The following is a 27,621-nucleotide window of genomic DNA, read 5'->3' as shown; positions in this document are numbered from 1 at the left end:
AAGCAACTTCCCCCATCCCCTTTGTGGGTTGGTGCACGTATTTTGCCTCTTCTGCTGCAGCATAAGTCCTAATAAAGCCTCTGAAAAGTGCCATATTTTTGCCTAGTCATTATTTCTATCTCCATATGATCAGGTTAAGCTAGTAATACTAAGGGTTGGTAGCATCAAGATTGATAATGCAGGAAGTGGTTAGCAGCTAGGACTGGTGACATGAAAGGTGGCTAGCATCCAACGATGGACAGCAATGGGTAGTTGTTGGGAGCTGTCATTTCTGGTCACCAGGAAGAGTCCCTAAGCACAGCTGGTGGTTGCTGCTGTTAGCTGCAAGTATAGTGGTGAAGGATTACTAACACTTTTTTTTAAGGTTTTTTTTTATTTAAGAGGAAAAAGAGAAAAACACAAAACAAAACAAAGCGGTGTAAGGGTACACATAATACAGAACTACAAAAAAAAAAAAAAAACATAACAGTAAGAAATCACCTGTTAGTAGATTACATATTATCATCTTGAAAATAGTTGCTCAAATCACAGTATCAAAGAATACAAGGTGGACATTCAAACAGGGAGACTGCAAACAGCTGTGTTCAATGATCCAAAAACATTGATATAGTCAGCTATTTAACACCCCTAAACACACTTGCTGTTATATCCGTTAGAGCTCTTTTTCTTTTTTTTTTTTTCTTTTTTTTTCCCTCTCTTTTTTACAACAAAATTTACACATTTTGGATTTTATTACTCCTTAGTGCTTATTACTTTTTTGGGGGGGGGGGGAGAGAATACAGTCAAATATGGCAAAACAAAGCTGTCAGTCAAAACCAAGGATAGACATAGCACATGGTGTAGAACAGAGTACAAGGTTATCAACAATGGTTATCAACGTTGTCTCGTTTCCTTAAAAAGAATTGTCTATCTCATTAGATATTATAAAGTTGGACAAAACAGTAGAGAACAAGACCAATAAAACTTAGGCATTGTAAACATTACAGGACTTCCAAAGAAGACAATAGTCAAACCAGAATGGGTATCTTAGTGAATCTTATTGCCTTCAAAGTAGTTGCCTATGTCTTCAAACTTGATACTATCATATAGAATGGAACAGAGTCTAATCAGTCAAAACAAGATCGTGGGAGTATTACAGGACTTCAAAACAAGTTAATAGGAAATCAAAAAGAGTTACTATTTATATATCCTAATTTTTTAAATTTTTTCTTTAATTAAGACAAACATAAGAAATGACTAAATAATTTTTTTAAAAGAATAAGGGGGAGATTGAGATAAAACAGGACATAACACTTAAGAGCTGATAGCACCCAACATTATGAGCTCAGAGCTGTTAATCATAAAGAGCTACACATTGCCTATTTGTGACATATGCCCAAATTCATCCTCAACCAGTTGGTATCAGTGTGCCTTCAACCATAATTTGTACACTAGTTATTCATATATCTGGTGCATAATTCCGATGTTTCTCTTGAACTGCAGACATGTACATCTACATGTATTAATTGTGACACACAAAATGGAATTTATCCTCTCTCATGTCTTAATATGTTCTCTTTTCAACTGATGTGATCACCCAATCCAGGAAGCTGCCTCTTTTTCCTGGTCATTCTACCCTTATATACCACCAGGTATCAAGTTTTGCCCCTTCCTGACATATATCACTCCTGCCTCCGTGAAGTCTTTCATGGCTTAGCTGGTTTTCTTCCAGTAGATTTATATCACTTTGCTTCTATTCTCTTCCTACTCTTCATCAGTGTATTATTTCTAATTTCTGAGTTAAAATATATCATTTATCTACTCATACCCCTCAGTTATCTCCCTTACAAGCCTTCAGGATCAAGTCTAGGCTGTTATTCATGTACAGTGACACCTTAGCAATCTGAACCTGGTTTTCTTTTCTTTTAAAAATTTTTTTATTATTTTGAATAATAGTGAAATACAACAGAACAAGACAGAACAAAGCCAACTGAAACAGTGCAGTGAAATTGGTACATAACATCACAGCAGGTTACCCAGATAACAGTAATAGGTATTGTAGTATATCTCATTATCTTCACAATAGTTGTTCTTTCAATCAGATATAGCAGAATCAAATGAAATACAGAACATTATAGAACTTATCAAAACAATATTAAATAGAACAATGCAAATATTCAGAACAAAGCAAAACAGTGATAAACAGTATTTGCCTTCAAAGAGATGGTAAAAGGAAATTTCCCCTATTTGCTATATTGTATGTGGTCAGTCTCACAAGAGATGCTCAGATTTCTGGCTCCCATTTGCTAGTGGGGGGTGGGATGTTGGATTCTCAGCCTGCGCACCGGTAGGCTCACAGCTGCTTACCAGGGAGGCGAGCAGGTTGCTTGGTTTCCCAGTGCCTTAAGTGCCAACATGGTGTGGATCTCAGGAGATACTGGATGGTTCTCTCCCTGGGGTGGCTGCAGCTTGCCAGAGCCACGGCTGCTTACCAGGGAGGCAAGCTGATTGCTTTGTTTCCCAGCATCCTAAGTTTCTTTCTTTCTTTCTTTCTTTCTTTCTTTCTTTCTTTCTTTCTTTCTTTCTTTCTTTTTCTTTCTTTCTTTCCTTCTTTCCTTCCTTCCTTCATTTTGTAGGAAAAAAACTTCCTAACAAAATAATAGGAAAATAACAATAGTTAATACATTACATATTGTATCTTTAAAGTAGTTGTTCAGGCTACAAGATATGGGGATAAAAATTTCCCCAATCTATATTAGCACAAACTTTCCTTTTTAATGAACTTAGAGACACTAGTAGTATAAATAAGTTGTATTTTTTGCTTTTTTTCTACTGTCCTTTCCCCTTTGACCCACCCCAGTTCCCTTTTCCATTTGAAGAGTTCCTTCTCATTTCACAATATCCACTGTACATTTTAGACCTTATTTACTGTTTCAACTATTCTCACCAGGAAAACAATACAATGTTTACATGTATGAGACTGATTTATTTCACTTATGAGTATGGTCTCAAGTAGCAACCATTTATCTATTAAAGGCTCAAGTTTATTCTTCTTTATGGGCAAGTAGCGCTCCATAATATAAAAATACTACATCCTTTCATTCCTGTGTTGATGGGCATTTGGGTTGTTTCCAAGATTTAGTTACTATAGATTGTGCTGCTATAAACATGGGTGTACATATAACACCATGGTATGTTTTTAATTCTTCTGGGAAGATACCCAGAAGAATATCTGGATGGAATGGGACCTCTAGTTTTCTGAGGAATCTCCAAATGGATTTCCACAGTGGTTGCACCAGTCTGCACTCCCACCAACAGTGGAGAAGTGTTCCTTCTTCCCCAAAGCCCTTCCAGCATTTGTCATTGGATGATTTTTTGATGACAGCCATTCTTTTTAGGGTGGGATGGAATCTCAGTGTTTGAACCTGGTTTTTTATATGGCACTTATTTCAGTCACACTAAAATATCCTCATTTTTTGGAACTAGAGAAGTTCTTTTACTTCTCGGATTTTATACACATTCATCCTATATTATGTATTTCCTTTTTTTTCAAGGGGCCACACCTATTTGCTTATCTCCCAGCAGCCTGCTGTGATCAGTTTGTAGTAGATGTCCTTTCCGTGTGAACCAAGATCCTCATTTCTCTGTTGCAACTAACTTCTCTGTTTCCTCCATGAGTTGCATGACAGCAGGATTGTGGGTTTCATTTCTGCATCTTCAGATGCAGCTTAAGAAATCTTCAACAGGTTGACAGGAAGGGAGGCAGGAAGGACAGAGAAGAGGAAAAGAGTGCCTCACTCCTGTCTCCTCTACAATGGTTTTCATTAGGATCAGAATTGCTAAAAACCATATAGTAACTAAACACTATTGACACAGTTTTGCTAGTTTAGATGCAGTTTTGAAATGCTTTCTTTTGTTTTCTGAGACACCAATTTCTCTTAGATTTCTTTCTATTCACCTGACCCATTTCATTTTCCTCTTCAGGATTCATTTGTTCTGGTCTCCTTTAAAATGTCAGGCTACCTTCAGAACACTGTCCAGGGTCCCCTTGTTTAGTCTCTGTGGAAGAGGCCACCAAGTGAAGCCCACTTGGGAACCTGAAGCATTATACTACCCTCTACTGGAGCTAATAGGAATCTGGATGACAACAATAGTGCACCTAGTTTTAGCAAAGACTTCCACAAAACACCAAGAAGCATCCCTTTGGAAGCCTTCAGACAGAAATCTGAGTTCTTTAACCTGCTTCTCTCTGCCCTCTATGAGAATCTTTTAGAGAAGAGTGCTCACACTGCAACCAAAAATGCACTTATTTATCACAAGGAGCCAACACTGCAATTAAACCTGAATACTGAGGTCTTCATTTAAAAAAATCAACTTACATATTGACATTTTTGTCTTAAAAGAAAAACAAACATGTGTGCCATAGGTTCACTACCACTGCTCTAGACTCTGGAGCCCAGAATGAGCATCCTATTTAGGAGACACTGTATTCTTTTCTTTGCTCCCATTGTTTTGAGCAAAATTTATTGGAATGATTTGGCCTTCTGCAACTGTTCTTCATTTAGCAATCTGTGAGATTCGTAGGTTACTTAACTTACCAATTACCTCTGTCTTCTCCTGTGCTTGGCTCAATACCAAACTCCTCCTTGAACATTTTTATGCTATCCAGGGCTCCATCTTCTCCACATCTCTAATTTCAGGTTGGTTTGAGTCTATCCTATTGTTTCCTGTGTGTTCACCATTTCTGGAGGCACACTACAAACTCTTTGATGTCTGGGACCTTGGCAGCCCTAGAGGCTGTGCACACAGTAGTTAGGCATGCCAGCTTTAGTATCAGACAGATGTGGGTTTGAATTTTGATTCTGACTCTAATTACACTTGACTTCTCTGAACCTCTGTTTTGCTCTAAAATGGAAATAGTGTTTATACATGTGTTCATGGGATGCTGGAAGTTAAATGAGATAATATAGATTTTTTAAAATCCAGGCAAATATCTGATTAGAGAAAAGCTCTGTGATTGTAATCACCTTGCTTAAGTCAGGAAGACAGTAGAGTGCCCACCAGGTCAGTACTTGGAGGAGACTAGATTTTAATTCATGTAATACTCGTTGATTTGTACATCTCCACTTCTGAGGTCTCTATAACTCTGCCTCCAGGGACTTTCACTACCAGGATTTTACCAGCTGATTTACTCACTGCAAGGGTGAGGGAACATCCTGATCCTTTACCTGCTGCTTCATCCAGACTTGTCTTGCATCTGTTCAGATGTCTAAAAGCCTCAGAAAGGGTGCTCAGTTTACCAGTGCCACTGCTGCTCTCAGGAAGCATCCTTGCATTAAGTTTACAGTCCATTCGTTTAACCACAGCACATGGACATCAACTCACCTCACCTATGCAGACCTGTCAGAACTACAAGGGGAGGCATGGGTGAGTGTGCAGGATTCCTGGAGACACAGGGTGGAAAACTGGCCTGAACAAGGCCTCCTTCTAGCCTCTCTCCCCTTTGCAATGAGGTTTGATTCACTGAGGTGACTTCTAAACTGCTTCTAGATGACTGCAGATCTTTCAGCCCCACTTACCTTCTGCTCTTGAAAACTCAATACTGCTCCCCCCCCCCACTCTTCCTGAGAAGACTGTGGAGATGGGCGGGGAAATAGTTTCTCAGAGGCTGTGGGCTTCACTTCCTTCCTTTACCTTGTCCTTCTCGCTTGACCCAACCTCGTCCTCGGTTCCTTTTCACAGTTTGCCTTCAACTCTTTTCTCGGTATCTCCTCTGCAACCGTGCTCCTTTGCTTCTGCTTCTGCGCCCCAACCCCCTAGTCCCAAGATTTGCTGGCACCCACACTACGGGAAGAACCGCAGACAGGACTGCCAAGCAGAAGTGTGTCCTTGCGCACGCACGTCTGGCGGTGAGTTTTAATGGTACGTCTCCTGCTTACCTCACAGGGCTGCAGGGTGCCTGGAAGTGTGGGGTGTCTCACTTAATGTCAGGTACTGAGTTGATCCAGTTTCCCTCTGTTGATCCTTCAGGAAAAGTGATTGTTTTCATCACAGATTGAAAATAGAAGTCAATTTACTGGTCACCTCCATTTTGAGAATCAGAAATGTTCCCCAGTTTTGAAATGGCTACAGATATGTTGTATTATGGATTGTTCTTTGGTCCCCCAAAATGTTCTTGTCGGAAAATAATGTGTAGATTGCATGAATTGGAATGAAGAATGGGCCCATAATTTCTATGGCCACAAGGGTATATGGAATCCATTCAAGGGTAGGGAATAAATGGTGAATTTATTATAAAAGAAGAGGAAGTGGAGGTGGGAGGTGTGGCCTTAAGGCTGTATGAATCTGATTTCCCAGATTTTCTGGTCTGAATGAGATCTACCCATGCCTGGACAGGCATCAGCTTCAAGCCTCTGAATTAATCAAAGTGATTCTTACCTGGGAAGCAAAGTGATATTTTCTTTACCTGGAAATATCTGATCATCAACCTCTGTGACTAACGTAGGTCTATGATCCTATGAGAATCCAGTGGAAGTTGTAGATCTTCTCCTTATATTTACCAAAAAAAAAAAAAAAAAAAAAAAAAACACAACCCCAAAATTGTTCTGTTACCATGGTGCTCTCAGACAAAAAACTGTAAGACTTCCTGTTTCTGGACTCTTCCCCCGCCCCTCCACAAGGGTGCTAGATGTAAAGCAAAGTTCATTAGGTATTTTCCTCTAACCTTACTCATGAGTTCCCCTTTTGTCTTTGGGACCTTCTAGCTGGTTTTTCGCCTGTCTCTAGCGTCCCTCGGAAGCTCTGGGAAGTAGTATGTGCTCCAGAAGATGGGAATGGTGTTCAGCTGTGGAACTGCTGCTGCTGCCTCTCCTAGTGGCTGGCATTTCAGGTACTTTCCACCCATTGTCCGTGTGTGACGGGACACAGAAGGCATGGTCAGACGGAAAAGGGGACCTGGGAAAAGGGGACCTGGGTCTGCTCTCCTGTTCTGGTAGTGGGGCTGATAAAGCTAGGGAGTCTTCCTTAGACTGGAGAATCCGGATGTAACAGGATCTGGGGAGATGGGGAAGTAGCTGGTGACATGGGCAATAAAATAATCTCTACGTTTTTAATATTAGCTGGGGAGAAAAGGATAGTGCTGGTATTTACTTTTATTGGGTGCTGTTTTTAGTTTTCAGGGCAGTACTTCATGATTGTCCAGTACATGCTGGGTAGAAGTGTGTGGTCAAAGAAATTGGGTGCTGGGAACCTTAGCTTTCTTGTCGCTACAGGAAGTTTTTGTTTTGTGACTGCTGGTTTGTGACACTGTAATAAGTATTTTTGCATCTGAAATATAAGGAATGTCTACACTGGTAGTTGCCACATTTTATGCTCAGATATGTGTTCCCGTAGGTGTGCTGGACACCTCTTCATGTGCAAGGAGTCCCATCCTGAGTCAAGGTAAAAGATACAGTCATTACCCCAGAAATAGGTAAAAATTGTAGGAAAGAAAACTTGGAAAGCATTGCCTATCTTGGGTCTCTGAATCATGTCTTCAGTATCAAAGAAATCCAGAAATGTCTCATTGCTAAACATTGAGATCCATTTGTGTGCCACAAGCCTCTTCTGGTTCCCCGCATGTGCTGAGATACAGAGCCACTCTTTTTCCCTGTTACAGATGCCTAATATTCTTTATTCATCCAGTAATTATGCATCTTTCCAAGCCAGATGAAAATTGTCACAGTTTTTAAATTTTTGCCTTCCTTGCTATCCCCCTAAATAAATTATTGGTTTACCTTCATTTAAAGGGTTTCAATGCTCAACATGGTGAAGTTTCACAGCATCATTTATGATGATATGTGACTTTAGTAATCTTTGGAGGAAACCTGATTAAATACTCATACAAAGCTTCTGAGGATGGTAGTTGTTTAGAGATTGTCTGGTTCCGTGTTGGTCTACCACATTGTTCTCAGGGCCCTTTGTAAATATATGGGCTTTGTGGGGGCTGACTTCACTCACCGGAAGTTGGTGTGGCCTTTGGGAGTGAGTGTTGATGTAAAGTATTAATCCAACTGCTAGAAAATTACAGCTACCAGGAGACTAGACTATTTCAAGACTTTTTCTAGATATGTCAAAAATATCTTGATAATTCGCCATTCTCTGATTTTTCCTTTTGGGGGCTTTCATTCTGGTCATTTATTTGCCTTTGGTTGAAACAGGCGGATGATACCTAATCACAGAAGAATCTAGACACCTTGGCCTTTATCAAGGTTCCCCAGGCTTCTAGTCTCAGTCTGACTTTGTCCTATTAATCTCCTTCTGCTTAACCCTAAATTTACTGTTTGCCTTGAAAGAAGCATCTTCCATCTTACCCCCAGGCTGTGCATGTCCTTCTGCAATCGCACATGTCTCAACCTGTGTTGCTCTTCATGCCCGTTCCCTTCATGGCTCCTTGCACCCCATCCACTCTGGCCTTCTTGTCACTGTTTGAATACAGCAGACACAGCCCATCCAGGGCCTTTCTTCCAGCTCTTCAGTCACTAACTTCAGATATCTGCTTGGCTTTTTCTCTCTTCCTTCACATCTTTGCTCAGATAGGTCCTCCTCATCACCTTGTAAATGATGCCGACTCCTCCAACCTCTTCCTCTTACTCTATTCTAGGCCTTTTCTTCGTCATAGGAAGTATCGATTCCTAATGAAAAGGCAGTAGTGTCCTTTGAAACCATAGCACTAGTTTTGTTTAGGTTACCATCTCTTTTTATAATTTAGAGGAATAGCATAAAAACCATTAACTATATATCTGGTATTATGTTGTACATTTCATTAAAATTTGATGAGAAATTTTGAGGTGATGATTTTATCTGCATTTTTCAGATAAGAACATTATCTTTCAGAGAGACTAGGAAATATAACTAAGAGTACTCAAGCCTGCTTCCAGACAGTGTCAATAAATTTATGGTTTCCTGAGACTAAGCCCAAGTGTCTTGATAAAGACCAATGTGTGCAAACCCCTTGTGTACAAATGATGCCAAAGGTGGTTACCTGATCCTCGACCTATTACTTTGCTCCTATTAAGTATATTCTGGCTAAATTTAATTTTGTTGTTTGCCTTGAAAGAAGTATCATTTCTCTCAGCTCTAGGTCTGTGAACGTGTCTTTTTTTTTTTTTCTACCTGGAACTCTCTTTACCCTATGCACTTTATGCCTTCCCTTTTGGCTTCGTTTTGCATGTGTCTTTCTTCTGGAAGCCCAAATGTTGTAGTTCAGGTCTCAGATGTTCTCCAAAAAGTCTCTTGTGTTTGGGAGGCATTTGCATCCTGAAGGAGCTATGCTCACCAGTCAGTTTGGGTTTATGCACATGACTTCCTTTCTGCTAAGCTGAGTGTGATGTTAAAAGGTGAAACTCAAGCCTCTGAGGGTGTGACCTGGGAAAGTATATTTTTGTTCTCACTCTTCCCTTCCCACTCTACTTTCTGGCTGCCTTGGGTTGCACAGCTTTTTCTCTGCCATGCTTCTCTGTCTTCTTGCCATCTTGTTTCTGCCTTGGATCCAGCCAACAATGGACTGAAACTATGAACCAAGACACGTTTTTCTTCCTTTAACTTGCAGGTATCAGGCATTTTGTTCCAGTGACTGGAACATGGCTAATACACTGAGGCTCCCAACTATGGCTTGCATATTTTTTGACTCAGTTTCTTTGAGCTCTGTGAGTACAGGAACCATGTTCAGCTTTATGCTGCTGAAGTTAGCCAGTGCCTGCAACACAGCATGTGCTCAATAAATAGCTGATAGATAAATGAATGAGTCAATTCAAACAATTTCCTTTTGAACTATACATTCATGTCTTCCTGGGGATACAAGTCTTTTTCTCCTCCATGGTGAGCCAGGCTTTTGTGGAAGAATTTAAGAAGTTTGCTCAGATTTCCTCTGTCCATGCTCCTCAGACTTGATTTTCTCAGCTCTGATTTCAAGGCCATGATTCAGGGTGTCCACCACTTATAGGTATTTTCTGCTTCCCGCAGTATTTTTCAGATGAGAACATCATCTTTCAGAGAGACTAGGAAACTCAACTAAGAGTACTCGAGCCTGCTTCCAGACAGTGTCAATAAAAGACAGAGCATTATACTGGGCATCAGAAGAACTATGTTCTACCCGGGTTCCACAGTGTGAGATGTTTTTATAAACTGCAAAACCTTTGAGAGTCTCAGCTTTCTTGAACCTATTTTGGAATAATCATTTCTTCAAAAGGTTTTTATCAGGACAAAATGAAATAAAGAATGTGAAATTGCAAGCGGGACACACACACAAAATCTGGTACAGATAAAAGCATACAGTGAGCATAAACACTGAGCCCACCCTATCAGCATTCCAGGCGAGGGGACAAAACCCCCTCAGCTGATGGAGGAGTGTCAAAAATTGGCAGACCTTGGTTTTGACTGACAGCTTTGTTTTGCCATATTTGACTTGATTCTCTTCCAAAAAAAGGAGTAATAAAACCCAAAATGTGTAAATTTTGTTGTAAAAAATAGAGGGGAAAAAGTGCTTTAAAGGATACAATTGCAAGTGTGTTTAGGGGTGTTAAATAGCTGACCATATTAATGTTTTTGGTTGGATCATTGAACACAACTGTTTGCAGTCTCTCTGTTTGAATGTTCACTTTGTATGCTTTGATACTGTGACTTGAGCAACTATCTCTAAGATGATAATGTGTAATCTATTAACTGGTGATTTCTTACTTTTTTTTTTTTGTAGTTCTGTATTACTTGTACCCTTACACCGCTTTGTTTTGTTTTTTCTCTTTTTCCTTTTAAATAAATTTTTTTTAAAAAATTGGCAGACTTTAAAACTCTTTTATAAACTTTTCTCTCCCCCAACCTCCTGTTCTTCTACTGTTTCCTGCCTCAAGACACAGCATCTCCATTTGTGTAATTGCTCAAGATTCCAGGAGTTTTTAATTATTTGTCTCTCACATCCAAAGAATAAATGTATTAATTCCATATTTGAAAGTACCTCTGCACTCTGTCCGGTTCCATCCATCCCACTGCTATGTATCCTAGTCCAAGCTAAAATTTTCTGTTATCACCCATCCTAATCACTCTTCTTCTCCACTCTTTTGCACAATGCCATTAGTAGTATAATTCCTCAAACAATTGCTTGCCTATTGTATTCTTGGTTTAAAACTTCTCAATAGCTGCTATGGTGAATGAGGGAGCAGGAATTCTGAGCATGAATCTCCCGTATCATCATATAGGCATCTCCAACCCTCACCTACTCTATGATCTTTAAGTGACTCTTGCTTTTATTGTCTATGAAAGTTTGATACTATATTTTTCCTTCACCCTCTGGCTGTATCATTCATTATTTCCAGGCCTCATCTTTCCTGGTTTAATCCTACTTATATTAATTCCTACTCACATTTCTATGCAGGACATTCTTGAAGTCAAAACTCAAGTGTTACATTCTCATTTACACGCCTTGATTAACATTCCACATTTTCCTTATCTTTACAATCATCAGCAGTAGTGGAATCCTCTCCTGTCTCTCTTCTCTGGAGTGAAGAAAGCTCCTTCAAAGGAAGGAGAATCTCCATGTGCTGTGTGCACACAGCCTTGCACACAGCAAGTGCTCACTATAAAGGTATTAGAGAAGTGAATGAGTAAGTCGATGTGTATGTGTAACGGAGAGATGATGGATAGATGGAAGGAAGAAGAGTGGGCGGGAATAAATTAGGTGACTTTTTTCCAGCTAAGTTGGAGCCTCAGAATAGCTTTACTAGCCCCAACAAACTCTTTCTCCTATTTTCCACAGTGGCAACATCAAATCTTTTCTTTATCTTCAAGGAAACCTCCCCTCAATCCTCTATGACCTAGCAGTGTACTTGCCTCGTTGTTTAAGAAGGAAGTGGGAACTAGAGATAATTCAGCAGAAATCCCTTCAACTTCCGGTTCAGCATTTCCAATTAGAAACATCTGTATCCCCATTTACCTTCCTCTCTTTTCCCTCAGAATGTGAGTTGTACCCTCTCCCAGCTAAGGTCTGTGCCTTCATCTTTGTGCTGAGCCCCAAGCCCAGGGCCACCAGTTACCACCCTTGTCTCCATGTCCTTCCTCCCCCAGTGGCTTTGTTCTCTCTCTTTACTTTTCATGTCCCTACACTTTTCAAACAGGGTCTTGCTATGTTGTGTAGGGTGCCCTTGGGCTGGCTATGTAATCCAGAGAGGTCTCCATCTCATGATCTCCTTGCCTCAGCCTCCCAAGTGCTGGAATTACGGACAGGAACCACCACACCCAGGTCCTTCCATGCCCTTTACGTAATGCCCTATCATCTTCTTTCCCACTCATACTAAAATATCTTGAAAGAATAGTTTTTTCTGTTGTCTCTCTTTCATTATCTTCAGATTTCATTGCAATACCATCTATCTTTATTGCTTATCTCAAGAAATAGCACCCTGTGTATCACCAAAGGTGCAAATCTAGTCTTTATATCTATTTTAAATTACTTTTTTGGTGGTGGTGGTCATACAGCAATTGAACCCAGAGTCTTTACACTAAGTTATATCTTCAGCCTCTATTTTTAATTTAATTTATTTTATTTTGAACTATCTCACTACATTAAATTGCCCAGGCCAGCCTTGAAGTTGTAGTATTCCTGTCTCAGCCTCATGACTGGCTGTGATTACAGGTATATGTTTTTGCACCCAGCTCAAATTACTTCTTAAAAGGTTTTTAAAATTTTGTTAAATATTTAGTCTCTTCAAAGAGCTCTATGCTCTTTGAACTCTAAATCTGCATCTTTAAGATTCACCCCATTTTCTTCCTTAAGAGTTTTGCTAGAAACACACAACTTGATTCTAAAGTCCTGAGGTTCCTCTTTGGTGCTCTTTCTCTTTCTGGGGTTATCTCTTTGGTATGAGATTATGGTTTCTTCTGGCATAAATGTTGTGTTTCCTTTTATAATCCTTGAAATACAAGTGGGCACAGGCAGGGTCTACTTCTGTTTCTATTCTAAGATCCAGATAAACACTGTTATTTTATCTTAAGCATTCAGACACATCATCAACTGCTTAATTCTGTTAGAACTAACTCAAAACAGTAGTTTTCTTTAAGGTTGCTTCTTCTACCTACTACAAGATAAAATCATTAGTAAAGCAATGCAAGATTTCATCAATAGTTAACCACTTCCTTATTTTTCAGTAAGAACAGTCAATTATTGAGTCAGTCATTTTTAGAATTCTACACCCAAGTGACTAAAGAGGGAAGGCATACACAACATCCTGCAGTGCTGACATCTGAGCACTTGTACAATTTTGAAACGGTTCTTCTGACATTTATCACCTACCTCTGTTATCAAATTGAGCAGTTCTGTCTCTTGAGGATATGTCTGAGACTTTTTGGAACTATGACCAATACTTTCTGGCTAGTAGTTCTTAATCAGGGAGGGGTGGGGGGATTTTATACCTCAGGGGACATTTAGTAGCAGATGGAGATATTTTTGGTTGCCACAATTGGAGAAGTGCTACTGGTATTTGCTATTTGAGCAGAGGCCAGGGATGTTGGTAAAGTATTTGGCCCCAAATCTTAATGATGCCAAGACTGAAAAACATTCATGTAAGCTACTTTATTTTTCTTCAGTACTGGATATTAAACCCAGGGCCTTTACACTAAGCTACATCTCCAGGTTTTGTTTTGTTTTGTTTATATTTTGAGACAGTGCTAGGATAATAGGCATGTGCCACTTTGAATTCACATGCAAAGAAGAATGAGAGTCACTTTGAAATATAAATCTAGGGATTTTTAAATTCTGGAGAGAATGCCCTCCTAGGCTATCTGCTCCAAGAACTCAGACACTATAACTGCTTTGCTGACATCAGAACCTAGCAAGGTGCTAGGCCTGTCATGCTTGTACAGTATTTGCAGTTAGACTGAATTGATTCTACAGAGGGATTAAAAAGAGACTGGACCAATCAGAAGCCCTGCAGAAATGAATGCCTAGCTACATATGGATAGGTACTAGGCCAAGGTAGTTAGATGCTCAGTAAACATTTGTTGAATGAGTAGGTGGTTGAAAGCATCAATGAATCCTGAAATTACTGCATGAACTTCAAATCTCTGGGGACACACAGTTTTATCTCTTAGTGTCCGAAGAGGATGCTTTCAGAAATGAAAGATATGTTGAATGTGAACAGCTCAGTATATATAATGTTCAATAATACGATTAAGTTTTTGTGTGACAGTGTTTGACACCAGCATGACACATTTCTGTCCTTCTTCCACTGTTAGTGTTTTTTGCCTATATCATCTATTCTTTAGCTTTCTCCCTCCACAAAAAAGAACCAACACAACTGCCTTCATCTTACATCTTGTAGCTATTACTTCTTTCTCCTGTGTTAACCAAATGAGGCCTTTGGAAGCTGAGTCTTAAAAAAGAAGGAGGAGGAAAGGAGAAGGAAGAGAAGGAGCAGAAGGAGAAGGAGAAGAAAGAGAAGGAGGAGAAGATGAAACTGAAGTTCGAGGCATATCCATAAAAAATTAGCAGAACTATAAACACGAATAGGAAGTTAGGTATGGTTATACTCCACAACTCAGGAAGTCTGAGGTAGGAGTATTAAAAATTTGAACCTTGCTTGGGTAACTTAGCAATTTAATGAGATGTCTCAAAATAAAAACATTTCAATTCATATATTGTCCTTGTGAAGATGCCCTGCTAATCTGCTCATGAAGAATTTTGTATTTTTTAACAATCAAAAGATGACCTAAGAGCTCTAAGATCTAAAAGAATCTAAAAGGAAAAACTTAAAAACCTTTGGAGTTAGGCAAAGGATAGAGGCAGATACCTATGTACAAAACATTGTTCACCAAAATTGTGGCAGAAAAGTTTCAAAATCTAAGGAATGAGATGGATATCCAGCAAAGGAGACGTTTACAATTCCAAGTAGACAACCAGGAAGGAAACTCCGCACAACACATCATAATCAAAATTCCAGAAACTCAGAACTAAGAATACTAAAAATTGCTAGAAAACAACTGCCAAATTTCCTATGAAATCAGTCTCATCAGCATAACAACCAGATTTCTCAATACAAAATTTAAATATCATGAAAGCTTTAAAATTTCCTAGATGTTTCTCTTCAGAGATGCCAGGTGGGTGGCTTTCAGATTGTCCCACCTCATTGCTCTCTGAGAGTTTTCCTTCGGTGAACTGGATCTGTGGTGGTTACATCATTTTCTTCCTTCCTTCGTCTTTCTTTCTTTATTTCTGTCTTTCTTTCTTTCTTTCTTTCTTTCTTTCTTTCTTTCTTTCTTTCTTTCTTTCTTTCTCTCTCTCTCTCTTTCTTTCTTTTCTCTTAGTTTAATTCCTGGGTTGATGCTTGTAAATTGCCCATTGTGAGTTGCTTTTTTGCTAGTATTTAGAACCCTTAGGCAAAGACTAGTTGTATCTTTCAGGTGTAGCTGAGTTTTGGGTTTTCAGCCTGTTACAAAATCAACCTCTTCATTGTGTTGGAGATGAGAAGTTGCTGTCTTCTTGACCCAACCTCTGGTCTCTGGCACTGGCCCACATTCATCTCTGCAACCCATAAATCTTTCTCCAAAACAGACCATATTTTATGCCATAAAGCATGTTTCAATAAATACAAAAGAGTTGAAATAAACTCTTGCAGCCTATCAGATCATAATGAAATTAAACTAGAAATCAACAGCAAAATAAAAACTACACAAACAAATTGATATTGGATAACATTCTTGGGCAATCCATGGGCCAGAAGAAATCAAGAAGTTTAAAAATTCCTAGAATTAAGCTGAGCATGGTCACACATGTCTATAATTACAGCATTCAAGAGGCTAAGGAGAAGGATTGCTGTGAGTTTGAGCAATCACTATGGATCACCCCTAGCCTGACTTACATAGTGGGACTCTATCTCAAAAAAAGATCCTAAAATCAAATGATAACGGCAGTACAATATATCAGAAACTGTGGAACACAATAAAAGTAGTTCTCAGAGAGAAGTTTATAGTGTGGACTGTTGGTTTATCACAGATGGTTTTTGTAAGATTGTGATAAAGACCTTCTATTCCAATTTTCTATAGGATTTTTATCATGAATGGGTGTTGGACTTTGTCAAATACTTTCTCTGCATCTATTGAGATGATTGTATGTTTTTGTTCTTGTCTCTGTTAATGTGGTGTATTACATTTATTGATTTGTGGATGTTGAACCATCTCTGCATCCTTGGGATGAATCTTGCTTGGTCATGGTATATAAACTTCTTGATGATTTGATGCATTCTGTTTTGTAATACCTTACTGAGGATTTTTTTTTAAAAATCTGTGCTCATTAGAGAGATTGGCTTGTAGATCTCTTTTTGGTTGGATCTTTCTCTGCTTTTGGTGTCAGGGTAATGCTTGCTTCCAGGAATTAATCTGGGAGTATTACATCCTTTATATTTCACTATAGTCTGAGGAGTAGTGACCTTAGATCTTCTCTAAATTTCTTACAGAACTCAGTAGTGAGTCTGCCAAGATGTGGCCTTTTCTTTGTTGGTAGGTTTTTAATTATATATTCAATTTGTTCAACTGATAATTTATGTAGAATTTTGTATCTTCCTGATTCAGCTTTGTTAATTCATATGTATCCAGGAATCTGTCCATTTCTTCTGTGTTTTTTTAAATCTTATTTGAATACTGATTCTCAACATAAATACTAATGATCCTCTGGATTTCTGAAGGATTCATTGTGATTTCACCTTTTCATTCCTAATTGCATGGATTTGAGTCTTCCCTTTTTTGATACAATTGGCTAAGGGTTTGTCAACTTTGTTTAATATTTCAAAGAATGAACTCTTCAATACAGATTCATTGTATTGTTTTCTTAGTTTCAGTTGCAATAATTTTTGCTATAATCTTTCTAACTTCCTCCCTCATATGAGCTCTGCATTTGATTTGCTCTTTTTGTAAAAGCTTGAGGTTCAACATTAGGTTATTAATTTAACCCATCCCTAACCTTCTCCAACTTTTCTGGCATGGGAATTTACTGCTATAGAAATATATAACAGCTTTCATTGTATCTTATGTGATTTGGTATGTTATATTGGTATTATCATTTAATTGTAGAAACTGATTTCTTCTTTAATTTAATCCATAACCCATTGGTTATTTAATTTATGAAGTCTTAGTGCTTTCTTTCGCCATTCACTTCCAATTTTCATTGCACTGTGGTCTAGTAATCTGCAGGGAATAATTTCAAATCAGCAATCTCAGCACCCCAGAGGCAGAGGCAGGAGGATCACTGTGACTTTGAGGCCACCTGAGGCTACAAAGTGAGTTCAAGGCCAGCCTGAACTGCTTTGGGAACCCTGTTTTGAAAAGACAAAAGAAAAAACTTTTAATTGAGAATCAAAGAAAAAAAGTAAAAACCAAAATCCACTTTAGAGCATGTCTCTGCTGTCATTGGTTGACAGGAGTAGACGGAGCTCAGTCCATCTTGATTCATCCCAGCAAACCAGCAGTAGAATTATAGCAGTGTAGGTAATCCCAGCAAAACTGGGCCTCTAGTTTCATTGAAGTTCAGGCTGCTTCTGGTTTCTGGTTGGGAGATGAGGATCCTAGTTTTTCAGCCCACAATACTCTGAGTGACTCCTACTAGCTTGAATTCAACTCCTCTGCCAGCTTTGACTCAGTTCCCTAACCTTCTCCAACTTTAAGTTGGTTGAGCCTCATCCTGACCCTTGGAGCTGCTATCTGGAATCAACCCACAGCTGTGCAGAGCTCTGACTTCTGTTGACCCCTTTCAAACATTGTTGCCAGCCAATTACCCTCACCTAGTGGGCACTTGAACCTGAATAACCCATCAACCACTAGAGTCTGCAGTGTCCACTGCTCCATTCCACAGGTGGATTTCTTCATAGAGGCCTCTGGGTCACCAGTAGTCACCATGCCTTTGCAGGTTTGAGCCCCACCCCACCATGCCATGAGCCAGAGATCAGGGAGAAAGCCCTGCTTGCCACCTCCTTCCTTTGAGTTGTGGTCTCTCTCTTTGCTCTTTCCATGGCTCCATTTCTCACTTTAGATCATTGCAGTTTCCCAGGAATCCACTTCCCTCCTCCTTCTCTTCCTTACACTGCAATATTCCAGCATCTGAATTCCAAATATCAGATAAGCTGTTTCTTTGCTGTTCACCATTCCACCATCCTTGCAGAAGTCTCTTGAGGCCATACTGTTAGGTGAAATAAGCCAGACATAAAAGTTTAAATATTGCCTGGTTTCTCTTACATAAGAAACCTAAAAAATATGTAAATAAAAAAGTAAAATACAGATAGTAAGAAGCCATCTCTGGTCGCAGGTAAGGAAAGGGATCAAGGAGAATAGGGAAAGGGGAGGATGGGAGGAGTGATAAAGAGATCAACTGTGATTAAAATATGATATATTCATGTACCAGTCCTCTACAACAAGTATAATTATTATTTATCACAAACATACAATGGTATAATACAAAAAGTTCTTTATATATAGCTCAGTGCAAAGGGCCTGGGCTCAATCTCCAGAAATACAAAAAAAGAAAAGAAACAAAATTTAATTCAATTAGAATGAAACAAGAAATCTCAATAAAACACGAATTTTTTGAAGAAGACAAATATTATATCAAGCATGAAAGCCATAACAATAGCATGACTGCTTAAATTAATTAAACATTTTCATACTTCTACAGTACTCTTGCCACTGAATAGCTCTGGGTCCTGTTTACTTCAATCTTTTTTTCTTCCTATCCCAGAACTGTTGCCATATGCCTGCGGTCTCAGCAGCAACACCCTTGATGTCACTTTTCAGCCAAATGACGGGCGGTACACACCCAGGAAAGCCTCAACCCACTTAGGCTAAACATTTCCTGCTTCTAGTTTCCCTTGGCCATATATCAAAATACCCACAAGTGTGACATAGCCAACCCAAGTAGAGATGTGGGGAAGGGGATGTTGGATTGGAAAGAGGCAGTGGTCTAACTATGTGTGTTTAAAAATATATCAGCACACAAATGCACTGTTGGGCCACCTGTAGAAATGTGCAAAGGGCCCCAGAGCTTCAGTTCCATCACTTCTGTAGTCATTGCCTCTGATCCAAATTTTGTCACCAACTAGTTCCACTTTCTTACCTTCCAACAATTTATAAATAAATTGTGAATACGCACAATATGTGAGTCATTTTTACAGGGAAAAGATGGCAAAGTAAAGCATTATCAAAAAAGCAAGTATGTCTTCACTCATTTTCTATAATTCATTCCCCCACCCCACCCCGCCCCACCCCGTGCCTCTTTACATACACTGCCTTGTCTCATTCCACACCATCCACTCTGACCTCATCTCCTCATCTCCTCTGCCACAGGGCCTGTCTTCCAGGTTTTCCTTCTACCTGGGCCACTACTACCCTAAATGTCTGCTTGACTTTTTCTGTCCTCCAAGTCTTTGCTCAGATGTGATCTACTAAGCACCTCATAAATAACACTTCCCTCCCAACCTCTTCTAGCACTCATGAGTCCTCTTTCTGTAGTCTACACTTTCTCTTTATTTTAGCAATTACTGTTGTTTAAGATGCTATATAATGTATTTAGTTGTTGTACTCTAATGTTAGTTCAAGTATCTTTGCTCTTTAATCTATTGACATATCTCAGCTGGCCCCAAATAGTACCTGTCACATGGTTCTCAATAAATATCAGATTTAGACTGGGGATATAGCTCAGCAGCCCAAGTACCTGCCTGGCAAGCACAAGGTCCTTAATTCAATTCCCAGAATTAGGAATAAACTAGATTTAAACATCCTTTGACTCACATTAGTGGTCATATCCCCCAAAGAGATTTTTCTAGTATTTCTTCCATCTCGCACCCCCTACATCCTGGAGAGCTTCTTGTGCTTATCTTTACTATAATAGCCAAGATTTCATAATCAGATTATTTGTTTTTGGACCTGTCCCATATTAGTGCATTAAATCTTTTAACATAAACTGATTGTCCTAGTTGTTATGCCTCTAGGGATTTACACAGTGCTTATTGAACTAAATTGAACAGATGGTAACACGAACCCAGAAAGGAGACGTGATTTATCACCAATTCATATGCAAATCTCTTGGTAAGAAGGTAGGCAAGAGAGCCAAGGCTAACTCAGGGTCCTTCTCCTTTACTGTCTGAGGGTAGAACTAGACAATTATAAGCAATATCCCCTGGCTTGCACGACTGCTTCTCAAGCTCCAACTGTCACTGAATTCCTGATCTGAGGACAAGATCCCGTGGTGAAAACCCTATTCGTTTGCTCCTGGTAGAAATCCTTTCCTTTTCCCTACATCCCGGACCATTGGGTGGCACTGCTCCCCAGAAAGAGTCTCACTCTCATTTTCTTTGACAGATTCTCCAGAGAAGATCACTTGTATCTCTGGCAGCAACGTGACCCTGAAAACCTCCAAGAAGATGCTTGATAACTACATCCATGGCACATGGTTTTACACTACCAACCAGAAGATTGTGGAGTGGGACTCAAACAAGCCTAATTACTTCAACACTAAATTTAAACAGAGGGTCGAACTCGATCCTCAAAGTGCTGCATTGCACATCTATAATGTCGAGAAATCGGACAGCAGTACTTATCTCTTGAGAGTATCCAACGAGAGTGGATCTGAATATGATATCTCCATAATCTTGGAGGTGTTTGGTGAGTTAAGGAAAGCAAATGGCAGGACCCCACTCCAGGGCTCTGGGTAGTCACTTCCTGGGACTCCTGGGGACCGTTTCTGGAAGGAGAAGCAGAAAGTCTCAGAGCAGCCTTAGTCACTTTACCTGAAGCCTGTTCTCCTGAAGAGTGTACCTGGGTCTTTAGACACCCCAAAACTGTTTCATTTCTCTTTCCTTCCTTCTGTCTTATAACGAACTCTCTCTCTCTCTTTCTCTCTCTCTCTCTCTCTCTCTCTCTCTCTATATATATATATATATATATATATATATATATATATAAATTCTGAGTTGATATTAATTATGTTTCTGCTCTTGGGCTTCAAACTTATGAGAAAAAGCATAAAAAATTAAGTACAAGGCAGAAGATATTATGGAAAGTGTTTTTAACCTATCAGGATGATAGCTCCAGCCTAACCAGTGCATAAGAAATACGGTCTGAGGCATTCTGTTTGGAGTCAGACAGACCTGGGTTCAAAACTCTGGTTACGCAAAATAAGCCAGGTACACTTATCATATGTTCTTATTCATTTTTGGAAATTAAAAATGTCAATATCATAGTAGAGAGGACAGTGGCTAACTTCTAGAAAAAGAAGTTAACCAAGAGAGACAGAGGAAAGATTGGATAATAAATACCAAAACACAGTTACATAGGAAGAATTAATTTAGTATTCTATAGTATAATAGGATAATGATAATCTACAGCAATCTACCTCCCCCTACTTCTCTTCTCTCTCCCTTTCATTCTTGTAGTGGTGGGTATTGAACCCAAAGAAAACCACTCACTGAGCTACACCCCTGGCCCTTTTTGACCTAGAACTTCCCATACTCCTGCCTCAGCCTCCCAAGTAGCTGATATTATAGGCATGTGCCACTATGCCTAGCTTATTTATTAGGTATTTCACAGTAACTAGAAAAGTTCAAAGTTCCCAACATAGAAGTGACAAATGCACCAGGTATGCTGGTCCAGACCTGAAATTCCAGTACTCTGGGAGACTGAGGTAGGAGGATCCCAACTTCAACCTCAACCTTGGGGCTCAGTGAGACTCTGTTTAATGATTTAAAAAGAGTTGAAGATGTAGGAATGTTGGGAATGTGCAAAGGTCCTTGGGTTCAATTTCCACTACTGTAAATTTAACAAGTAAATAAATGTTTGAGGAGATAAATGCTAATAATCATGATTTAATCTTTCTAAATTGCATAAACATATCAAATTCTCATGCTATACCCCATAAATATGTAAAAGTTATTATCTATTAAAACTTAAAGCCAAAACCAACCAAAAAAAAACACTTCTGATCAGTCACCAACTTGCTTTGTGATCTTTCAGAAATATCTTAATTATCTCTAAGTCTATTTTAGTACGTCTCTTTTGAAAACAAGTATCAGAAACCAATTTACTGAATCTTTACTCAAAAAGAAGTTATTTTAAGAAACCATGAGCAACTCAAGCAGGGCAGAAGAATCAAGAAAGAATAAATAGGAAAAATATTGAGAACCAGGGTCAGCTCAGAGTCCTCAGGTTCAGGGATTGTGGAAAACGACTATGGATTCCTGTCATTAATATGACTTATCTCTCAAAGTTAGATAATTTTCCTTTGAGTTCAAATTCACAGAGAAATGTGATGAGAGAGAAATCAGCTTAAACTGGGTTCAAGTTTGTGTATCTGGTCTAAACCAATTGCGGCCAAAAGGATCAAATAATAATGTGGAAATGAGGCTCCTGGCAAGACTTTGGTGGGGTTGGGGTGGGCAGTGGTTGTGGAAGAGGGACCAGGCTGATGGCTTTTCACTTCAAAACCTTTGGTTCCTCAACATATTATGAATATAATTATACCCGCCTTTCAAGGTGTTATGAGGATCAAAGTGGATATTCAAAGTGGAGAGAACACTTTAAAAATGCTAATGCAGTGTAGATAAAGTGCTGAAAATATTCAGGTCCTACCAGCTAGGTCCTACCTGGTATAAGATGCCAGAGTCTCCTTCTCACTCACTGCCTTCATATGATACGGGCTGGGAATACAGGGCATCCCGAGGACAGGAAGGTTTCTTGCCATGGTGTTCTCTCCAAGACCAAAAATAGATAAAGCAATCAAACACAAATGGTCCCTATCTGTATCCCATTTACCAACATCTATCATTTCTGGGGTGTAACTGCTTCCACCACAGCTGATTCCAGGTCACTAAAGCTTTTCACAATCAGCTTACAAAGTTTCTGAATATCTACAAGTCCATGAGCTGGCTCAGTTCCAGCACACCCTGCCTGAGGGTAAGACTCCCCTCACTGTGTGATTAGCAGGAGGATCGTGTTTCAGTTCAGTCCAGACATTTGCGATTGTTCAAATGGGGTCTCTTGGAGCCAAACCCCCTAACTGGTTCAATAAATACCATCCACGAACCTGTGTTGTGATGGGGGGAAGTGTAAAAGGAGCATGAGATATGAGGATAGAACACAGGAGATGGCAGAGACAGGAATAGTACACAGATTGTTCACTTCAAAGATGTCAAGGCCCACACCTGGAAGGAACCTCATTTATTAGGAAAGGTGAGGTAGGAGGATTGAAAATTCAAGGCCAGCCTAGGTATCTTAGTTTAACTCTGTCTCAAAATAAAAAATTTAAATCCTGAGGATGTAAGTAAGTGGTAGAACACACCACTAAGTTTGCAAGGTTCAATCTCTAGTATCAAAATAAAACAAACTGACAGACAAACAGTATGCAGAAGTCCAGCAGTCCAAGATGGCTTCACGAAGCAGTGAAACTTGAGTTCAGGAGGCCCTACTGAAAGAGCTTCCATAGTCTCCCAACTTATACAACCCAAAAATGAGCTCTGACCTGGTCAGTTCTCTAGCATGTGTTAATCCTATGAGATCTGAGCTACACTGATTCTGCAAGTATTTTATCACTGACTAAAATGAAAAGATCCCAGAGGATTTTAGGTAAACCAGACCTTCAGAAGGACCTGACTCTGGGATTTCCTCTCCTCACATCTGGCAGCAGGACAGCAGTAGCAATGTTAGCATAACTTTGATCACAGTATGCCATATTTACACTCTACCAAAAGCATTTCTCCAAGGACAATGTCATTTTCTCTTACTAACATACCATGAGGGCATTTTGAAGATAAGTTTAGGAAAGTTAACTGCGGCACTTAATCCCACTCCATTAGAGCCCAGGCTAGTCGCACTCCAAAGCTAGCGTTTTGTCCTTCCTGCCTCATAGCTTTTTTTATCCATCTACCTATTCATATATCCGTTAGCTAATTGTAGGGTATCTGCTGTGTGGCAGAAACTGCACTAGACATTGAGATACCAGGATTAACAATTACCACTGACATGTGTTGGGGTTACAAGAGGTGCTTTCTGTTACTCTACCAGAGTCTAGGAGGATGGTATTTCCCTAGGGTGGTTGTTTGCCAGGTGCAGGCTGGTACTTCTTACCTTGGGGCTTCCACTAAGTCTGAACCTTAGGATTCTTGAGGGGGCAGACTGGCCACAGGTGTCACCTATGGATCATTCTCATACAAAAGGTGTCTCAGATAGTTGAGATACCAAGTGTGACCCTTAGCCAGCAGTATGCTGTGCTTTCTGGTTCATACATGATCATCACTGTATTTTGTTCTTGGTTTCAAATATATAATGGGCCCTGGCTCCCCCTTGTGGATACACCGTAGCATCACCTCCAAGGAAGAGTTCTTGACCTGGGAAGCCTCCCAAAGTCAAAGCTGCTCACTGGCTCCCTCTGTGGGAGCCCCTTCTCCACGACATTGCCTCCCATGGCTCTCGAGGACCCTTCCCTGGTTCTCTTTGTGCATTGTTAGCTAAATGCTTCTTAAATCATCAGTCCATGCCTCATTTTATAACACCCTTCTCCTTTTCAGATCCTGTACCCAACTTTGTGATAAAAACTGAGACCAAAGAAGTGAGTGGCGTCTGTTACATGAATCTATCCTGTGAAATACCAGACCAGTCTGTTGACTACATTTGGCATACAGACTCAGGTCCATCGCCAAAGGAACTCCACAGAAGTGTGCTCCAAGTCACGATTCCGCCCCAAAACAAGTCCAACTCTTACACCTGTCAAATCAGCAATCCTGTCAGCAGCCAGAATGACACAGTCTACTTCCTTCCACCCTGTAATCTGGGTAAGAAACAACCCCCAGAGGGCTGAAGTGAGCATGGCCTCTGGTTTTCATTTGATTGAAGAAAACTGTGGGACGCTACTCAGTCATCTGGTACAGAATGTCATGGACAATACCAAATAATTCTGTGTACTTAGGAGACTTGAGTTCTATGACTGGCTTTGCCATGTCTCAACTGGCTCACCTCATTCTTGTGGAGGTCAGTGACCTCATCAGCAAAAGGGGTTTAGCACAGAAACTCTGATGCTCCCACTCCTCCCTGGCTCTCACAAATGTCCTGCTCTAGAGTCTGAGTCCCAGGGAAAGCCAGGACACAGAGCACATGGAGAGCAGTCCAGGAACTATTGAGCAGACACCTGGAGGGGTTTCTGCTGGGCAGCCTGAAGCAGCAAGGAAAAAGGGAAGAAGCAGGTGAGCCGCGACAGGCCAGTGAACAGGGGTGATGGCCTCATCCTCAGGTGGAGACGGCTAGGTTTGCAGTCTGTGATGAAGGTAGAAAGCAAACTCTGGGTTTCATGTTTCTGATTACACTATGTCTCCTGGGAGGATCCACTTGCCAGATCATCACACCTGGCGCTAGCTCAGCCACACAGGTGCTATAGCAGGCCAGCTCAGGTCATGGGCTTTAGAAGCACTCACACCTGGGGTCAATCTGCGTATTGTCACTCATACGCTAACCAAGTTACCCAGCTTCTCTAACCTATGTTAGGTAAAAAACAACAGCTCTTATATCATGGTTTATACAGAACAAGTAACACAGTACGTGGTGCCTGACACTGTGCCTGATAAGTCCTCAATGAAAGGTGACTAAATCAGGCTCAGTATCTTCAACTTTGGAGACATTTGGACTTGGCAGGACCCCTTATAAATTTGTGTCACAGCCTCTGCACGTCAGGTCCTGTACCCTTCCCACCACTGGATTGATACCCCTGAGTCCTGACCTACACATTCTTTCACAATCGCCCATAGCCACGGTTTTGAAGTTTACTCTGGTCTATGTGTCCTGTCCAGCCACAGGGGTCCAGGTTCTGGGTCTTCTGGATCCAGTCTTCCCTATGCTGACTGACATCTTTTTTTTTTCTTTCCTCTTATTTTTTTTTCTTCTGTGGTACTGATTAAAGCCAGGCCTTTACACTCAGCTATATCCTCAGTCCTTTTCAAAATGTTTTCTTTTGAGATAAGTTTTCTCTAAGCTGCTAAACTGCTCAGGCTCAAACTTGGAGTCTCCCACCTCAGCCTCCCGGAAAACTCCCAAAGTTCCGGTGTTACAGGCTTGTGCCACCACTCCAGACTCATCTGGGCTCATTTCTTTATCCGTTTCCACTGGATCTGTTTCCTATGGATCCTGAGGTCCAGGATCCATAGGCTCTTCTTTCTTTTTTCCAGTTGTTAGGTTTACATCAGATGACTCCAAAGGCCTCAAGGGCTCATGGATGCACCTTCTGGAAGGTGACGTGAATCATGGTGCCATGTGGCTGACTTACGGTTAGAAGGTGGAGCATGTCCTCAGTGACCTGCCTTTTCTGATCAGGCTGACTTGTTGATTTGGAGGGCTAATTCTGGCACTGCCATCATATTTATACCACATTCTGAGACCCAGATAAAAGAGGAGGAACAAGCCTGTCCCTTATAAAATAGCAGTGACTGCTCATCTGCAGAGAGGACACCCATGTGGGCGAAGGAGTAACTTAATCCTGTCTCTTTTAGCCACCAGAATTATCCTAGCAGACACCTCCCATCTCCTTTTCTGTTATATCACTCTTCCCCTTTTATGCTTTTTGCCTTTTTATTTCTTCCCTTCTTTTCCTCCTTTTTTTCCTTTCCCATCTCTCTTCTTCTTTTCTGTTTACCTCACAGTGGTACGGGTGGTTAGTGATGGAGAAACAAGGAGGGGCCGTCAGCTGTGCATGGCCCCAAACAGCCATCTGTCTACACCTGACACTGGGCCCCCTTCACTGCTGCCCTGTGTATGGGACTCACTGTTTTCAGGCCTGTAGATATGTCAAGGTAACTTTCAAGCACAAAACTCAGATAAGCCACTGATTTTTAAGGGATTTCTGCACTCTCTATATCTGGAAAATTGAACCCTTGCAGAAAAGAAAAAACTGGGACTATATTTAGAAAAGAAATTCTTTTCCTTGTTTTATAAGCTCCTAAGCAATGTCGAGGACTCCTGCCCCCTTCTCAGTATATGAATCAAGACACATAAGTGGGTTCTCTTGTCTTTCAGACCGATCCTCTGGAGTGACTCATATTGTAAACTTGTTAGTGCTCTTGATACCCACTATTCCTGTCCTCCTACTCACCTGAAACGACTCTTCTAACTCAAGAATGAAGCTTCCAAGACAGACAGTCTTACCTTCATCAGCACTCATGGCCTCAGCCAGGCCGGAAGCTCCAGCACGTAAGGTGAGACAAAGCGTGTTATGGAAGCACTTATGAATCTTTTCATTTAACTTTTGAAAAACAGTGGTTAACGATTCATTTTATAACCCTGAGCCATGTAATCTTACTGATAACTTGACTGCATTAAGAGACTCTTGGCAAGATGACTGGATTGTGGGACCTTATACTCTTCAGTGGACCAAGCCATGATAATCACAGCAGAATGTACTCTTAGGAAGCGGGGCCTCACTGGAGGTGGGCCACTAGGGGCACACCTGCTGCTCTTCACCTGCGCTCTGATTCCTGGCCATCATGAAGTGACAGGATTTTACTCCACTGTTTTCTTTGTCATGAAACTTCTGCCTTGGACCCAGCTGATCATGGATGAAACTTAAGAAAGTATGGTCCTGAATAAACTTCTCCTCTTACTGTG

At 40.3% G+C, this 27,621-nt stretch overlaps 1 protein-coding gene and 1 long non-coding RNA gene across 5 annotated transcripts; one reads left to right on the top strand and one right to left on the bottom strand.

Annotated features, from left to right (window-relative positions):
• Positions 1 to 763: 763 nt before the first annotated feature.
• Positions 764 to 5,797, bottom strand: LOC134476959 (uncharacterized). The gene is made up of 2 exons (XR_010048814.1): positions 5,674 to 5,797; positions 764 to 2,627 (listed from the first exon to the last, which is right to left on the bottom strand). It is a non-coding gene; the product is annotated as an uncharacterized LOC134476959 (long non-coding RNA).
• Positions 5,712 to 27,621, top strand: Cd48 (CD48 molecule). 4 transcript variants are annotated; one of them, XM_013149206.3, is made up of 6 exons: positions 5,712 to 5,888; positions 6,744 to 6,868; positions 7,372 to 7,419; positions 20,344 to 20,646; positions 24,543 to 24,806; positions 27,034 to 27,621. In XM_013149206.3, exons 2-6 carry the CDS (start codon positions 6,793 to 6,795, stop codon positions 27,111 to 27,113), a joined length of 771 nt encoding a protein of 256 aa, XP_013004660.2. In that variant the 5' UTR covers positions 5,712 to 5,888; positions 6,744 to 6,792; the 3' UTR covers positions 27,114 to 27,621. The 4 variants fall into 4 exon arrangements, with proteins under 4 accessions (XP_013004660.2, XP_063109595.1, XP_013004661.2 ...); XM_013149207.3 differs by having other exon boundaries at positions 5,731 to 5,901; XM_063253525.1 differs by lacking the exon at positions 7,372 to 7,419.

This window comes from Cavia porcellus, unplaced genomic scaffold (genome assembly GCF_034190915.1).
Source record: "Cavia porcellus strain 051 isolate PalLab524CR breed Dunkin Hartley unplaced genomic scaffold, mCavPor4.1 scaffold_7, whole genome shotgun sequence".
Lineage (NCBI taxonomy): Eukaryota > Metazoa > Chordata > Mammalia > Rodentia > Caviidae > Cavia > Cavia porcellus.
This window is presented reverse-complemented; position numbering and strand designations above follow the sequence as displayed.